Source organism: Bos grunniens, chromosome 25, assembly GCF_055505025.1.
Source record: "Bos grunniens cultivar Pamir isolate PY7600 chromosome 25, Bosgru_T2T1.0, whole genome shotgun sequence".
NCBI classification, from domain to species: domain Eukaryota; kingdom Metazoa; phylum Chordata; class Mammalia; order Artiodactyla; family Bovidae; genus Bos; species Bos grunniens.
The window spans coordinates 23,251,028-23,269,484 of record NC_141189.1 but is presented as its reverse complement, the minus strand read 5'-3'; the positions used below and the strand labels follow the sequence as shown (position 1 = coordinate 23,269,484).

At 36.4% G+C, this 18,457-nt stretch overlaps 1 protein-coding gene across 1 annotated transcript in view; it reads left to right on the top strand.

Moving 5' to 3' along the window:
• Positions 1 to 18,457, top strand: part of LOC147345295 (phospholipid-transporting ATPase ABCA3-like) — a 199,913-nt gene that overhangs the window by 91,142 nt on the left and 90,314 nt on the right. Inside the window, 1 exon segment of the mRNA XM_086375382.1 lies at positions 5,047 to 5,201. Coding sequence (XP_086231508.1) covers positions 5,047 to 5,201 — 155 coding nt within the window.

Below are 18,457 nucleotides of genomic sequence, written 5' to 3'. Positions count from 1 at the left end.
CAGGAAGTGGCATGGGCTGAGGCTGGCACATTTCAAGTGAGTTGGGATCTGGCAAATGGCCTGGGCAGCATCTATTCGTCTGTCACCAGGCAGCAGCCCCAGCTTTCTCCGGTTCCCCGACAACGGTAGCGCAAGGGGCAACTCAGTTGTCGGCTTCCCGGCCAATGCACCAGAAAGTGTTATAGAAACTGTGGTGATGGAAGAGACAAGTGGCACTCAAAGATGCAGAGCAGCAAGGTTTATTCAGCACTGGTGCAGGCTCAGTGGAGTCACCTCCAGAAGCTGAGTGCCCTGGCTTTGTTCTGAGTATCTGTTATACAGGGTAAATTTCCCTCTCAAATAGCTCAGATCCCTCTCCTCCCCAGGTAGTCCAAGTTCCCATGGATGTAAAGGGCAGGCAAGATCACAAAAGTGGAAGCAGTGGTTGATGAGCAGCAGCTGTTAACACAAGCTAACAGAAGGGAAAGCAAAAGGTTGTTACTATAATTGTGGACTTTGATCTCGCTCCCATTCCAAGATCATGGCATTCAGTCCCATCACTTCATGGCAAATAGATGGGGAAACAATGGGAACAGTCACAGACTTTATTTTGTTGGGCTCCAAAATCACTGCAGATGGTAACTGCAACCATGAAATTAAAGACACTTGCTCCTTGGAAGAAAAACTACAACAAACCTAGACAACATTTTAAAAAGCAGAGCTATTACTTTGCCAACAAAGGTTTGTATAGTCAAACTATAATTTTTCCAGTAGTCATGTATAGATGTGAGAGTTGAACCATGAAAAAGACTGAGTGTGGAAGAACTGATGCTTTGAACTGTGATGTTTGAGAAGACTCTTGAGAGTCCCTTGGACTGCAAAGAAATCAAACCAGTCAATCTTAAAGGAAATCAGTCCTGAATATTCAATGGAAGGATTGATGCTGAAGCTGAAATTCCAATACTTTGGCCACCTGATACGAAGAACTGGCTCATTGGAAAAGACCCTGATGCTGGGAAAGATTGAAGGCAAGAGAAGAGGGGATGACAGAGGATGAGGTGGTTAGATGGCATCACTGACTTGATGGACATGAATTTGAGCAAGCTCTGGGAGTTGGTGATGGACAAGGAAGCCTGGCGTGCTGCAGTCCATGGGGTCACAAAGAGTCAGACACGACTGAGCGACTGAACTGAACTGATTGTGTAACATGACAGTTTGTGTTCTGCTTTTTAGAACATAATTTCACATTAAAATTCTCTAATACTCTATAGTCCATGTTCTTGTCTTTTCCAAAGTGACATGGTATTTCTAATTGTTGTATAATGTTCCTTTTAATAGCCATATGGTAATATGCTGTAATTAACATAGTCATTTTCTTTTCTTTTTTTTTTTTTTTTTTTTTTGAGTCTTCAGTCAAATAGCCTGATTTAGATATCTTTGAATATAGTTTTCCATTTTGGAGCACATATTTTTAATCATCCAAATAGATGAAGAAAAATCATTGAGCATCCATTTATGATACAGACTCAACAAAGTGGGTAAGAGGGAAATGACCTCAACATAATAAAATCCACATATTGCAAGCCTACACGTCATATCATCATCACCAGAGAAAAGCTGAATGTTTTTCTTTTAATGTCAGGAACAAGACAAGGATACCCACTTTGCCACTCTTATTCAGCACAATACTGGAAATGCTACCTACAACAATTAGGCAAGAAAAAGAAATTTAAAAGCATCCAAATCATGAAAGAAAACGTAAATTTGTCACTATTTGCAGACAACATGGTTATATATATAAAACACTAAAGACATCTCAAAAAACTATTAGTACTGATAAACAAATTTAGTTAAGTTTTAAGATACAAAATCAATGTATAAAAATCTTTTCTGGAATTTTACTGGTGGTCCAGTGACTACGATCCACACTCCCAATGCAAGGAGCCTGGATTTGATCCCTGGTTGGGGAACTAGAGCCCACATGCTGCAATTAAGAATTTGCATGCAGCAATGAAGACCTGGCACAGTCAAATAAATAATTTTTTAAAATCTGTTCTGTTTCTATATACTAATAACAGACTATCAGAAAGGGGAATGTAGAAAAAAGACAATTACATCAAAAAGAATAAAATACTTTTGGAATACATTTAACAAAGAAGTTAGAATACCTGTACAATGAAAAGTATGAGACATGATTAAAACAGATTGAAGAAGACACAAATAAATGAAAGATATTTCATGCTCATGGATTGGAAGAATTAATACCATTAAAATGACCATATTAACGAAAGCAATCTACAGGTTAACTGCAATTTTATCAAAACTCCAGTGACACTTTTAACAGCAACAAAACAATCCTAAAAATTGTATGGAACCACAAAAGATTGCAAATATCCAAAGAGTCTTGAGAAAGAACAAAGCTGGAGACATCAAGCTTCCTGATTTCAAACAATACTACAAAAATATAGTCATCAAATCAGGATGGTATTGTCATAGAAATGGACACATAAATCAATGGAACAGAATAGGGAGCCCATAAATAAGCCCACGTTTATATGTCCAACTAATTATTTATGACAAAGGAGCCAACAATAAACTAAGAAGAAAGCACAATCTCTTCAATAAATCGTGTTGGAAAAACTGGACAGCCACATGCAAAAGAATGAAAAAACCACTATTTTACATCATATACTAAAATCAACTCAAAATCATTTAAGACATGAACATAAGACCTGAAACCATAAAACTCCAGAAGATAGAAGAGGCAGCAAGTTCCTTGACATTAGTCTTGGCTATAATTTCTCTATTTGACTCCAAAAGCAAAGGCAACAAAATAAAAAATAAGTGTATCTATGTCAAACTAAAAAACTTTTGCATAGTAAAGTGAAAAGGAACCTACCAAATGAAAATATTTGCAAAATGTATTTCTGACAAAGTTAATATCCAAAATATATGAAGAATTCCTATAACTCATTAGCAAAAAAAAGCAATTAAAAATGGACAGAGGATCTAAAGAGACATTTTTTCATAAAGACATACAGATGGCCAACACGTACATGAAAATATGCTCAACATCACTTGTCATCAGGGAAATGCAAACCAAAACCACAATGACATAACTTTACATCTGTTGCTGCTGCTGCTAAGTCGCTTCATTCGTGTCCGACTCTGTGTAACGCTATAGACGGCAACCCATCAGGCTCCCCCGTCCATGGGATTTTCCAGGCAAGAGTACTGAAGTGGGGTGCCATTGCCTTCTCCGTTACATCTGTTAGAATGGCTATTATTAAAAATACAAGAAATAACAAGTATTGCCAGAGATGTGGAGAAGAAGGAACCTTCAGGAAATGTAAATTGCTGTAGCCACTATGGAAAATAGTAGGGAGGATCCTCATAAAATAAAAATAGAACAACCATATCACTCAGCCATTCCAATTCTCATATATGTCTGAAGGAAATGAAAACACTAACTCAGAAAGATGCACACCCCCACATCAACGTTTGTTGTGGCATTATTTACAATAGCCAAGACATAGATGAAAAACCTACATATTCTTTGATGGATGATTAGATAAGGAAAACGTGGAGTTGATCTTCCTACCAACTTGGATAATTCATCTTGGAATTATCATATGAATGCAAAATTTCTGTCCTATTTAAGCTTTTTTTATGTCTCATGTCTCAATTGTTTAGTCATGTCTGACTCTTTGTGACCCCATGGACTATATATAGCGCACCAGGCTCCTCTGCCCATAGAATTTTCCAGGCAAGAATGCTGGAGTGGTGTGCCATTTCCTACTCCAGGGGATCTTCCTGAGCCAGGCATCAAACCCATGTCTCTCGTGTCTCCTGCATTAGCAGGCAGATTCTTTACCACTAGTGCCACCTGGGAAGCCTTTAAAATTCTTCACAGCCTCTTTTACAAAGCAAGTTAGCCTTTACCCTAATTTACTGTCTGGTCCTCTGACCAGCAGCATCACCAGCATCACCTGGGAATGTGTTCAAAGTGCAAATAGATGAATGAAGTAGTATATTGTACAGTGAAATATTATTCAGACATAAAAAAGGAAACAAATCTGACCATTTGTGATAGCATGGATGGACCTCAAGGGCATTATACTAAGCAAAATAAATGAGATAAAGACAAATGCTACATAGTCTCACTTTTATGTGGAATCCTAAAAAAACAAAACAACTTAAGCCACTCATAAATACAGAAAACATATTGGTAGTTCTCAGAGACAGGGGATGGGGACTAGGCTGAACAGATGAAAGGGGTCAAAGGTACAAACTTCCAGTTATAACCTGAACAAGTCATGGGATTGTAATGTATAACATGATGACTACAGTTACTGTACTGTAAATTTGAAGGTTGCTAAGAGAGTAAACCTTTAAGTTCTAACAGTAAGAAAAAGATTATAACTGTATGGTGCTGGATGTTAACTCTAGTTAACTCTAGTTTTTTTCTTCATCATTTCACACTATATACAAATGTCAAATCACATTGTACACTTGAAATTACTATGTTATATGTCAATATCTCAATAAAAAAGAATATATTCTTAAATAGGATCAATGATTCAAGTGTTTTAAATGGTTTTATAGTTTCATTTTTTACATATTATCAAATAATTTCCCACAAGACCTGAACTGATTGTTATTAATATTTAAATTTCTTCAGGACAAAAGTTACATATTCCAGATCTTATGTTTTCCTTAGCATCTACACAGTACCTAATATGGTTCACATATGTAGTAATTGACTGATCGCAATGCAAATACATTGAAATATAGCAAATATTTAAATGTTTTTATTACCAATATAACCCAATCCATTGTAGAAAATTAATATATTTAAGCAAAAATGAAAATAAAAAGAAATTTAAGACAGCTAATCCTGCCACTGAGGTGTAACTATTGATACTTTCCTGTAACTATTCTTTTACAAGAGACAGTGTTAATTCTTTTGAGTAATTCACAAATAGGCTGAATTTGAGATGTTAACTTGCAACATCTTATGCTTTCTTACCAAAGTTCAGTTCTGTCATGTCTTTGGCTTGTTTGTAGGTCATTACCCTCCTACCAGAGGAGAGGTTTTTATTGATGGATATGACATCACAAAGAATATAACTGAAATTCGAGAAAATCTGGGCTTTTGCCCACAGGGCGACTTATTGTTTAATGACTTGACACTATCAGAACACCTTTTCTTCTACTCTATGGTGAGTCAAATTTTTAAAAATTATACAGTAAATTTACCTTTTTAAATATACAGATCTGTGAATTTTAACTCACTTAACCATCAGCACAATCACGATACAAGACGTTTCATCACCCCAAAACACTCCCTCACACTCTTCCTTTGTAGTCATCCCTCTCACACTCCCCCCGCCCCCCGCCTGCCGATAACTACTGGGAAAATCTACTGGTCTATTCTTTATCACTGTTGTTTTGTCACGTTGAGAATATTATATGAATGGAATCAAATAGTATGTAACCTTTAGAGATTATCTACTTACACAGAGCATAGTGCCTTTGGGATCTTTTCTATGCTGTTGCGTGATCAGCAGTGTGTTTCTTTTAATTCCTTAGTAATATTTCATGTTTGGAGGTAACACAGTATACCAACTGAAGGACACTGGGTTGTTTCCAAGCATAATGAATATAAATAAATGTGTTCTGAGTTTCATGTACAAACGCAGCTTTTATTTCTCTCAGAATAGGATTACTGCATCATATTTTAAGTGTTTAACTTTATAAGAAACTGCTAAACTGCTCTCCAGAGTGCCATTTTGCCCTCCAACCAGCAAAGAGAATTTCAGTTGCTCCACATAATTGCCAGAATTTGATATTAATACTTTTTAAAAATTAACCACTCTAATAGACATGTAGTTTAATTGTGGTTTCAATTGTCATTTCGTGGATAGCTAATGATGCTGATCATTTTCCTGTGCTTAGTTGCATTTTTACAGTCTTTTTGATAACATATTTGTTCAGACCCTCTACCCTCTTTTAAAAATATGAGTTGTTTCCTTATTATTGAATTGTTGAGAATTCTTTATATATTCTGGATAAATGTCTTTGATGGATATTCTTTGCAAATGTTTTTCCCAAACTGTAACTAGTCATTTCATTTTCTTAACAATGTCTTTGGCAGAAAATAAGATTTTAAATATTAAAATCAAATTTATCATGTTTTTCTTAATGTTCCTGCCCTTGCTGTCTTTTCTGGAACTCTGTGCCTGACCCCAAAACATGATTTTATTTTATATTTTCTTCTAAACTTTTGTAATTTTACATATTACACATATCTATGATCCATTTTGAGTTACTCTTTGTATAAGATGTAAAGTTTAGATCTATATTATTTTTTGCATGTAGATGACTAATTGTTCTAACAGCATTTTTTGAAAATACTACTCTTTCATCTTTCAATTGCCTTTTGTGCATTGGTCAAAAGTCAAGTGGTCATACTTCTGTTGGCTTATATCTGAACTCTTTTCTGTCCCATTGACTTATGTGTATATCTCTTTACAAAAAGTCTCAATATAGATAGTGCTATTCATCCAACTATATTCTTCTCCAAAAGCATTTTATCTATTAAACTGTTTGGCCTTTCCTGAAAATCTTTTGTATTATATTTTATATATCTACAAAAATTTGCTGTGATTCTTATCAATATTACATTAAATCTACATATCACTTTGGAGAGAATTAACATTGTTATTATGCTGAGATTTCAAATACTTAAACACAGTATCTCTTTTCATTAAATTAGATCTTTGATTTTTCCTGCTGCTGCTGCTAAGTCACTTCAGTCGTGTCCGACTCTGTGCAACCCCATAGGCGACAGCCCACGAGGCTCCTCCATCCCTAGGATTCTCCAAGCAAGAACACTGGAGTGGGTTGCCATTTCCTTCTCCAGTGCATGAAAGTGAAAAGTGAAAGTGAAGACGCTCAGTCATATCTGACTCTTAGTGACCCCATGGACTGCAGCCTACCAGGCTCCTCTGTCCATGGGATTTTCCAGGCAGGAGTACTGAAGTGGGTTGCCATTGCCCTCTCCATTGATTTTTCCTAGCGTAGTATAATTGCTTTACAATATTACCTTAGTTTCTGCTGTACAATGAAGTGAATCAGCTCTATGTATACATATCCCTTCCCTCTGAGCCTCCCTTCCACCTCCCTGTCCCATCCTTCTAGGTCATCACAGAGCACCAAGCTAAGCTGCATGTGCAATACAGCAGCTTCCCACTAGCTATCTGTTTTATGCATAATAGTGTATATATGTTATCACCATTTTTAGGTTTCATTATACAGATCCCATTGGAGAAGGAAATGGCAACCCACTCTAGTATTCTTGCCTGGAAAATCTCATGGACAGAGGAGCCTGCTGGGCTACAGTCCACGGGTCTGCAAATAGTAGAACACAACATAGTGACTGAGCACATACAGATCCAGTACCTATTTAAATGTGTGTGTGTGTGTATTTCATTTCATGATTTGGAACTTTAAGGAATTTTTATTTCTAGTTGTTTATTAATTGCACATAGAAAAATGATTGATATTTGTGTGTTGACCTATTATCCTCTGACCCTGCTAAGCTCACTTGTTAGGTTTAGGAGTGTTTTGTAGATTCCTTGGTTTTATACATAGACAATCAGGTCATCAGAGAATATGGACGGTTTCTTTTATGAGTGCCAATCTATGCCCTTTATTTCTTTTTCTTAACACGTTTCACTGGTTAGGGACAGTATGATAATGAATGTGATTATTGAGAATGGACATTCTTGACTTGTTCCTGATCTCATAGGGAAAGAATTTGGTCTTTCTTCATTAAAATTTTTTTTACGTATATATCTTTATCACCTTGAAGAAATTGTTTCTATTTTGATTTTGCAGAGAGTTTTTATTGTTTGATCAGAGTCTCTTCCTGCATCTATTAATGAGTATGTGGTTTTTCTTCTTTTAGACTATTTTTACACATGGTGGATTGATTGATTTTCAAATATTGAGCCAGCCTTACATTCATAGGATAAATTTCACTTGGTTGTGGATTTTTTAAATATATAATTCAATTGGATTGATAATATTTTGTTCAGAACTAAGTTTGTGAGGGATGTTCACCTATAGTACCCTCTTTTTGATTTGCCTTTGTCTGTTTTGGTATCAGAGTAGTACTGGCTTCATAAAATGAGTTGAGAAGTGTTCCTTCCCCTACTATTATATGGAAGAAATTATGTAGAATTTTTTATTTTTATTTAATTAAATAATTAATTTTAATTTATTTATTCTTTAAATGTTAGGTAAAGTTTAGTAGTAAAATCATCTGAACCTGAAGATTTACTTTTTGATTTTTTTTAATATAAATTTATTTATTTTAATTGGAGGCTAATTACTTTACAATATTGTATTGGTTTTGCCATATATTGACATGAATCTGCTATGGGTGTACATGTGTTCCCCAACCTGAACCCCCTTCCCCATACCATCCCTCTGGGTCATCCCAGTGCACCAGCCCCAAGCGTCCTGTATCCTGCATCAAACCTGGACTGGCAATTCGTTTCTTATATGATATTATACATGTTTCAATGCCATTCTCCCAAATCATCCCACCCTCTCCCTCTCCCACAGAGTCAAAAACACTGTTCTATACATCTGTCTCTCTTTTGCTGTCTCGTATACAGGGTTATCATTACTATCTTTCTAAATTCCATATATATGCATTATTATACTGTATTGGTGTTTTTCTTTCTGGCTTACTTCACTCTGTATAATAGGCTCCAGTTTCATCCACCTCATTAGAACTGATTCAAATGTTTTCTTTTTAATGGCTGAGTAATACTCCATTGTGTATATGTACCACAGCTTTCTTATCCATTCGTCTACTGATGGACATCTAGGTTGCTTCCATGGCTTGGCTATTATAAACAGGGCTGCGATGAACATTGGGGTACACGTGTCTCTTTCAATTCTGGTTTCCTCAGTGTGTGTGCCCAGCAGTGGAATTGCTGGGTCATAAGGCAGTTCTATTCCCAGTTTTTTAAGGAATCTCCACACTGTTCTCCATAGTGGCTGTACTAGTTTGCATTCCCACCAACAGTGTAAGAGGGTTCCCTTTTCTCCACACCCTCTCCAGCATTTATTACTTGTAGACTTTTGGATAGCAGCCATTCTGACCAGCATGAAATGGTACCTCATAGTGGTTTTGATTTGCATTTCTCTGATAATGAGTGATGTTGAGCATCTTTTCATGTGTTTGTTAGCCAACTGTATGTCTTCTTTGCAGAAATGTCTGTTTAGTCCTTTGGCCCATTTTTTGATTGGGTCATTTATTTTTCTGGAATTGAGCTGCAGGAGTTGTTTGTATATTTTTGAGATTAGTTGTTTGTCAGTTGCTTCATTTGCTATTATTTTCTCCCATTCTGAAGGTTGTACTTTCACCTTGCTTATAGTTTCCTTTGTTGTGCAGAAGCTTTTAAGTTTAATTAGGTCCCATTTGTTTATTTTTGATTTTATTTCCAATATTCTGGGATGTGGGTCATAGAGGAACCTGCCGTGATTTATGTCGGAGGGTGTTTTGCCTATGTCCTCCTCTATCAAACTATAGATTCAATTATATTTAAGAACTAATCAGTGATCCAACACTAACACTTTCGGGTCTATATCCAAAGGATACAAAATCAGGATGTTGAAGAGATACCTGCACTCTTATTCATGATAACCAAGATAGAAACAACCGAAATGTCCATCAGCAGATAAACAGATAGAGAAAATGTAATGTATCTACATGTGATGGTTGTTTAGTCACTAAGTCATGTCCAACTCTTGCGATCCCATAGACTATAGCCCGCGAAGCTCCTCTGTTCATGGGATTCTCCAGGCAAGAATACTGGAGTGGGTAGCCATTTCCTTATCCAGAGGATCTTTCAACCCAGGAATTGAACCCGGGTCTTCTGCATTGCAGGCATATTCTTTATCGACTGAGCTATGAGGGAAGACAGCCTTGTAAAAAAAGAAGAAAGTCCTGACATTTGTGACAACATGAATTAACCTAAAGGACATCATGCTAAGTAAAATAAACTAGATACAGGATGACAAATACTGCATGGTCTCACTTATACATGGGATCTAAAGTAGTCAAACTCATAGGAGCAGAGAATAGAATGGTAATTACCAGGAGCTGGGGATGGAGGGGCAGTGCAGAGATGTTAGTCAATTGATTGAACAAAGTATTAGCTAAGGACAAAGAATAATTTCTGGAGATCTAATGCACAGCAATGAGACTATAGTTAACAATACTGTGTTGTATACTGAAATTTTCTAAGAGGTTTGATCTTAACTGTTTCTCACTACAGGGAGAAGAAAGGAAGAAAATGGAAATTATGTGAGGTGATGGATGTGTTAATTATTAGCTTGATTGTGGTGATAATTTTTACATAATATACATGTAAAATTATACACCTTAAATGCTTACAGATTTAACTTATCAATTGTATCTCTATAAAACTGGGGAAAAATAAATTTAATCTACTTAATATTTACAGGAATATTCAGAGGTTATCTATTTCAAATTAGGCAAGCTATGGTACTTTGTGATTTTTGAGAAATTGTTGTATTTCTTCTAAATTGAAATCTTATGAACGTTTGCAGAATTCCCTTATTACCCTTTTAATGTCTCTCTTCTTCCTGATATTAACAGGTTGTAATTCTCTTTTAGTCTGTAATTCTAATTAAAATTTTATTCCTTTTTATCTTTTCAAAGAATCTGCTTTTATTTTATTCTTCTCTCTTACATTTTGCTTTTTATTTCATTTATTTTTTTTAAACAAAAAAGTAATTTACGGTGACAATATGGTGTAGCTCAGAAAATCCAAGAGAAACTGGGAAAGTAGATTTAAAACTGATGAGTCAGCTAAAAGGAGCCTTGAAGTGTGAAAAAGTGAAAGTGTTAGTCACTCAGTCATGTCTGACTCTTTGCAACCCCATGGACTTTAGCCCACCAGGCTCCGCTGTCCATGGAATTCTCCAGGCAAGAATACTGGAGTAGGTTGCCATTTCCTCCTCCAGGGGATCTTCTAGAGGAATCAAGCCTGGGTTTCCTGCACTGCTGGATAATTCTTTACCATCTGAGCCACCAGAGAAGCCCCTAGAGGGAGACTTAGAAGCAGGAATTTCACATCAGCAGGAATTTCACATCAGATGTGCCTAATTGCTAGAAAACTTTGTTTCTTTTATATTGAAATATTTAGCTTAACATTCAAAGTTCTGTAGAAAGTCTGAATTGGATGAGCTTGGTTCTGTCTGCTCTTTCACGATACAAGAGAGGAAAGAGGAAGGATATGGGGCCAAGATCCTTCAGGGGCCCATTGACTTCCTCAATTGAAGAGTTACCACCCAGTTGAGTAAACTAGATTATGACTACAAAAACCTCTTATGAAGAGAAGGTTCTCAGACTCAAAAGAAGGCATCAAGATTGTTGGGGTGAAAGGCCCGTGCCTTGTTTATCTGCTGTGGATTTTTCAACTTTGGCACTATTGACGTTTGGAGCAGAATCATTCTTTGTTGTGGAGAGCTGTCTTGCAGAATGTGTAGCAGTGTCCTGGTCTCTACTGAGTAGATGCCAGTAGCAGCACTTCCTCCCCTTCCATATCTCTGGGGTCGGGGTGGGGCAAAAATCACCCAAGGTTGAGACCTAGAAGACTGGTTCATATCCCAGGGGCCCTCTGAATGTTATGCCTTCTTAGGTCTTTTTTTTTTTTTAACTTTACAATATTGTATTGGTTTTGCCCTATATTAAAATGAATCCACCACAGGCATACATGTGTTCCCCATCCTGAACCCTCCTCCCTCCCCATACCATCCTTCTGGGTCATCCCAGTGCACCAGCCCCAAGCATCCAGTAACGTGCATCGAACCTGGACTGGCAACTCATTTCATATATGATATACATGTTTCAATGCCATTCTCCCAAATCATCCCACCCTCTCCCTCTCCCATAGAGTCCAAAAGACTGTTCTATATATCAATGTCTCTTTTGCTGTCTTGTATACAGAGTTATTGTTACCATCTTTCTAAATTCCATATATATGCATTACTGTACTGTATTGGTGTTTTTCTTTCTGGCTTACTTCACTCTGTATAATAGGCTCCAGTTTCATCCACCTCATTAGAACTGTTTCAAATGTATTCTTTTTAATGGCTGAGTAATACTCCATTGTGTATATGTACCACAGCTTTCTTATCCATTCGTCTACTGATGGACATCTAGGTTGCTTCCATGGCTTGGCTATTATAAACAGTGCTGTGATGAACATTGGGGTACATGTGTCTCTTTCAATTCTGGTTTTCTCAGTGTGTATGCCCAGAAGTGGGGTTGCTGGGTCATAAGGCAGTTCTATTTCCAGTTTTTTAAGGAATCTCCACACTGTTCTTCATAGTGGCTGTACTAGTTTGCATTCCCACCAACAAGTGTAAGAGGGTTCCCTCTTCTCCACACCCTCTCCAGCATTTATTGCTTGTAGACTTTTGGATAGCAGCCATTCTGACCAGCATGAATAGTGGTTTTGATTTGCATTTCTCTGATAATGAGTGATGTTGAGCATCTTTTCATGTGTTTGTTAGCCATCTGTATGTCTTCTTTGGAGAAATGTCTATTTAGTTCTTTGGCCCATTTTTTGATTGGGTCATTTATTTTTCTGGAATTGAGCTGTAGGAGTTGCTTGTATATTTTTGAGATTAGTTGTTTGTCAGTTGTTTCATTTGCTATTACTTTCTCCCATTCTGAAGGCTGCCTTTTCACCTTGCTTATAATTTCCTTTGTTGTGCAGAAGCTTTTAAGTTTAATTAGGTCCCATTTGTTTATTTTTGCCTTTATTTCCAGTATTCTGGGAGGTGGGTCATAGAGGATCCTGCTGTGATGTATGTCAGAGAGTGTTTTGCCTATGTTCCCCTCTAGGAGTTTTATAGTTTCTGATCTTACGTTTAGATCTTTAATCCATTTTGAGTTTAGTTTTGTGTATGGTGTTAGAAAGTGTTCTAGTTTCATTCTTTTACAGTTTTCCCAGCACCACTTGTTAAAGAGATTGTCTTTAATCCATTGTATATTCTTGCCTCCTTTGTCAAAGATAAGGTGTCCATAGGTGCATGGATTTATCTCTGGGCTTTCTGTTTTGTTCCATTGATCTATATTTCTGTCTTTGTGCCAGTACCATACTGTCTTGATGACTGTGGCTTTGTAGTAGAGCCTGAAGTCAGGCAGGTTGATTCCTCCAGTTCCATTCTTCTTTCTCAAGATGGCTTTGGGTATTCGAGGTTTTTTGTATTTCCATACAAATTGTGAAATTATTTGTTCTAGCTCTGTGAAGAATACTGTTGGTAGCTTGATAGGGATTGCATTGAATCTATAGATTGCTTTGGGTAATATACTCATTTTCACTATATTGATTCTTCCAATCCATGAACATGGTATAGTTCTCCATCTATTTGTGTCCTCTTTGACTTCTTTCTTTTATAGTTTTCTATATATAGGTCTTTAGTTTCTTTAGGTAGCTATATTCCTAAGTATTTTATTCTTTTCATTGCAATGGTGAATGGAATTGTTTCCTTAATTTCTCTTTCTGTTTTCTCATTATTAGTGTATAGGAATGCAAGGGATTTCTGTGTGTTGATTTTACATCCTGCAACTTTACTATATTCATTGATTAGTTCTAGTAATTTTCTGGTGGAGTCTTTAGGGTTTTCTATGTAGAGGATCATGTCATCTGCAAACAGTGAGAGTTTTACTTCTTCTTTTCCAATTCGGATTCCTTTTATTTCTTTTTCTGCTCTGATTGCTGTGGCCAAAACTTCTAAAACTATGTTGAATAGTAATGGTGAAAGTGGGCACCCTTGTCTTGTTCCTGACTTTAGAGGAAATGCTTTCAATTTTTCACCACTGAGGATAATGTTTGGTGTGGGTTTGTCATATATAGCTTTTATTATGTTGAGGTATGTTCCTTCTATTCCTGCTTTCTGGAGAGTTCTTATCATAAATGGATGTTGACTTTTGTCAAAGGCTTTCTCTGCATCTATTGAGATAATCATATGGTTTTTATTTTTCAATTTGTTAATGTGGTGTATTACATTGATTGATTTGCGGATATTGAAGAATCCTTTCATCCCTGGGATAAAGCCCACTTGGTCATGGTATATGATCTTTTTAATGTGTTGTTGGATTCTGATTGCTAGAATTTTGTTAAGGATTTTTGCATCTATGTTCATCAGTGATATCGGCCTGTAGTTTTCTTTTTTTGTGGCATCTTTGTCAGGTTTTGGTATTAGGGTGATGGTGGCCTCATAGAATGAGTTTGGAAGTTTACCTTCCTCTGCAATTTTCTGGAAGAGTTTGAGTAGAATAGGTGCTAGCTCTTCTCTAAGTTTTTGGTAGAACTCAGCTGTGAAGCCGTCTGGACCTGGGCTTTTGTTTGCTGGAAGATTTCTGATTACAGTTTCAATTTCTGTGCTTGTGATGGGTCTGTTAAGATTTTCTATTTCTTCCTGGTCCAGTTTTGGAAAGTTGTACTTTTCTAAGAATTTGTCCATTTCTTCCATGTTGTCCATTTTATTGGCATATAATTGCTGATAGTAGTCTCTTATGATCCTTTGTATTTCTGTGTTGTCTGTTATGATCTCTCCATTTTCATTTCTAATTTTATTGATTTGATTTTTCTCCTTTTGTTTCTTGATGAGTCTGGCTAATGGTTTGTCAATTTTATTTATCCTTTCAAAGAACCAGCTTTTGGCTTTGTTGATTTTTGCTATGGTCTCTTTTGTTTCTTTTGCATTTATTTCTGCCCTAATTTTTAAGATTTCTTTCCTTCTACTAACCCTGGGATTCTTCATTTCTTCCTTTTCTAGTTGCTTTAGGTGTAGAGTTAGGTTATTTATTTGACTTTTTTCTTGTTTCTTGAGGTATGCCTGTATTGCTATGAACTTTCCCCTTAGGACTGCTTTTACAGTGTCCCACAGGTTTGAGGTTGTTGTGTTTTCGTTTTCATTTGTTTCTATGCATATTTTGATTTCTTTTTTGATTTCTTCTGTGATTTGTTGGTTATTCAGCAGCTTGTTGTTCAGCCTCTGTATGTTGGAATTTTAATAGTTTAGTTTTTCTTCTGTAATTGAGATCTAATCTTACTGCATTGTGGTCAGAAAAGATGCTTGGAATGATTTCAATTTTTTTGAATTTACTGAGGCTAGATTTATGGCCCAGGATGTGATCTATCCTGGAGAAGGTTCCATGTGGGCTTGAGAAAAAGTTGAAATTCATTGTTTTGGGATGAAATGTTCTATAGATATCAATTAGGCCTAACTGGTCTATTGTATCATTTAAAGTTTGTGTTTCCTTGTTAATTTTCTGTTTAGTTGATCTATCCATAGTGGTGAGTGGGGTATTAAAGTCTCCCACTATTATTGTGTTATTGTTAATTTCTCCTTTCATACTTGTTAGCATTTGTCTTACATATTGCAGTGCTCCTATGTTGGGTGCATATATATTTATAATTGTTATATCTTCTTCTTGGATTGATCCTTTGATCATTATGTAGTGACCTCCTTTGTCTCTTTTCACAGCCTTTGTTTTAAAGTCTATTTTGTCTGATATGAGTATTGCTACTCCTGCTTTCTTTTGGTCCCTATTTGCATGGAAAATCTTTTTCCAGCCCTTCACTTTCAGTCTGTATGTATCCCCTGTTTTGAGGTGGGTCTCTTGTAGACAACATATGTAGGGGTCTTGTTTTTGTATCCATTCAGCCAGTCTTTGTCTTTTGGTTGGGGCATTCAACCCATTTACGTTTAAGGTAATTATTGATATGTATGATCCTGTTGCCATTTACTTTATTGTTTTGGGTTCAAATTTATACACCCTTTTTGTGTTTCCTGTATAGAGAATATCCTTTAGTATTTGTTGGAGAGCTGGTTTGGTGGTGCTGAATTCTCTCAGCTTTTGCTTGTCTGTAAAGCTTTTGATTTCTCCTTCATATTTGAATGAGATCTTTGCTGGGTACAATAATCTGGGCTGTAGGTTATTTTCTTTCATCACTTTAAGTATGTCTTGCCATTCCCTCCTGGCTTGAAGAGTTTCTATTGAAAGATCAGCTGTTATCCTTATGGGAATTCCCTTGTGTGTTATTTGTTGTTTTTCCCTTGCTGCTTTTAATATTTGTTCTTTGTGTTTGATCTTTGTTAATTTGATTAATATGTGTCTTGGGGTGTTTCGCCTTGGGTTTATCTTGTTTGGAACTCTCTGGGTTTCTTGGACTTGAGTGATTATTTCCTTCCCCATTTTAGGGAAGTTTTCAACTATTATCTCCTCAAGTATTTTCTCGTGGTCTTTCTTTTTGTCTTCTTCTTCTGGGATTCCTATGATTCGAATGTTGTAGCATTTAATACTGTCCTGGAGGTCTCTGAGATTGTCCTCATTTCTTTTAATTCATTTTTCTTTTTTCCTCTCTGATTCATTTATTTCTACCATTCTATCTTCTAATTCACTAATCCTATCTTCTGCCTCTGTTATTCTACTATTTGTTGCCTCCAGAGTGTTTTTGATCTCATTTATTGCATTATTCATTATATATTGACTCTTTTTTATTTCTTCTAGGTCCTTGTTAAACCTTTCTTGCATCTTCTCAATCCTTGTCTCCAGGCTATTTATCTGTGATTCCATTTTGATTTTAAGATTTTGGATCAATTTCGCTATCCTTATTCGGAATTCTTTATCAGGTAGATTCCCTATCTCTTCCTCTTTTGTTTGGTTTGGTGGGCATTTATCCTGTTCCTTTACCTGCTGGGTATTCCTCTGTCTCTTCATCTTGTTTATATTGCTGAGTTTGGGGTGTCCTTTCTGTATTCAGGCAGTTTGTGGAGTTCTCTTTATTGTGGAGTTTCCTCACTGTGTGTGGGTTTGTACAGGTGGCTTGTCAAGGTTTCTTGGTTAGGGAAGCTTGTGTCAGTGTTCTGGTGGGTGGAGCTGGATTTCTTCTCTCTGGAGTGCAATGAAGTGTCCAATAATGAGTTATGAGATGTCTATGGATTGGAGTAACTTTGGGCAGCCTGTATATTAGAGCTCAGGGCTGTGTTCCTGTGTTGCTGGAGAATTTGCTTGGTATGTCTTGCCCTGGAACTTGTTGGTCCTTGTGTGGTGCTTGGTTTCAGTGTAGGTATGGAGGCGTTTGATGAGCTCCTGTCAATTAGTGTTCCCTGGAGTCAGGAGTTCCCTGGAGTCAGGGTTTGGACTTAAGCCTCCTGCTTCCAGTTATTGGTCTTATTTTTACAGTAGTCTCAAAACTTCTCCTTCTATACAGCACCATTGATAAAACATCTAGGTTAAAGATGAAAAGTTTCTCCACCGTGAGGGTCACCCAGAGAGGTTCACAGCGTTACATGGAGAAGAGAAGAGGGAGGAGGGAGTTAGAGGTGACCCGAATGAGATGAGGTGGAATCAGTAGAGGAGAGAGCGGGCTAACCAGTAATTACTTCCTTATGTGCACTGCACAACTGGACCACTCAGAGATGTTCACGGAGTTATACAGAGAAGAGAAGAGGGAGGAAAGAGACAGAGGTGGCCAGGAGGATAAAAGGGGGGAATGAAAAGGAGAGAGACAGATCCAGCCAGTAATCAGTTCCCTAAGTGTTCTCCACCGTCTGGAACACATAGAAATTCACAGAGTTGGGTAGAGTAGAGAGGGGTTAGGGAGGAGACACAGGCGACCTGGTGGAGAAAAAGAAGAGTCCAAAGGGTGAGAGAGCAGACAAGCCAGTAATCTCGCTCCCAAGTGAAAAATGGGTACTGAAGATTGGGTTCTTAAAGGTACAAAATTGGTAACAAATACCTAAAAGCAAAAATTAAAAATCTAGAGTAGAGTTTGGAATTTCAAAAATACAATGTTAAAGAAAAGAACAAGGAAAAGAAAGAGAGGAAAAGAAAAAAAAAAGTCACAAAAATTATAAAGAAAATACAGGTACAAAATTGATAACAAATACCTAAAAGCAAAAATTAAAAATCTAGAGTAAAGTTTGGAATTTCAGAAATACCATGTTAAAGAAAAGAAGAAGAGAAAGAAAGCGAGAAAAAAAGTCACAAAAATTATTAAAAAAAATTATAGGTACAAAATTGATAACAAATACCAAAAAGCTAAAATTAAAAATCTAGAGTAGAGTTTGGAATTTCAAAAATACAATGTTAAAGAAAAGAAAAAGAAAGAAAGAAAGAGAAAAAGGGAAAAAAAAAACAAGGTCACAAAAATTATAAAAAATATATATATGAAGTTTGCTTTTTAAAAAATAGGGTCTTTTTTTTGCGAAGTAATAGTAGGTTATAAAAGTGAAAATTAAAGGAGTAATAGAGGACTTAAAATTTTTTTTAAAAATTTTTTAAAAAGAAAGAAAAAATGATCGTAAAAATAGTTAAAATATATCTAGGACTTTTTCTGGTGTTGTTGTG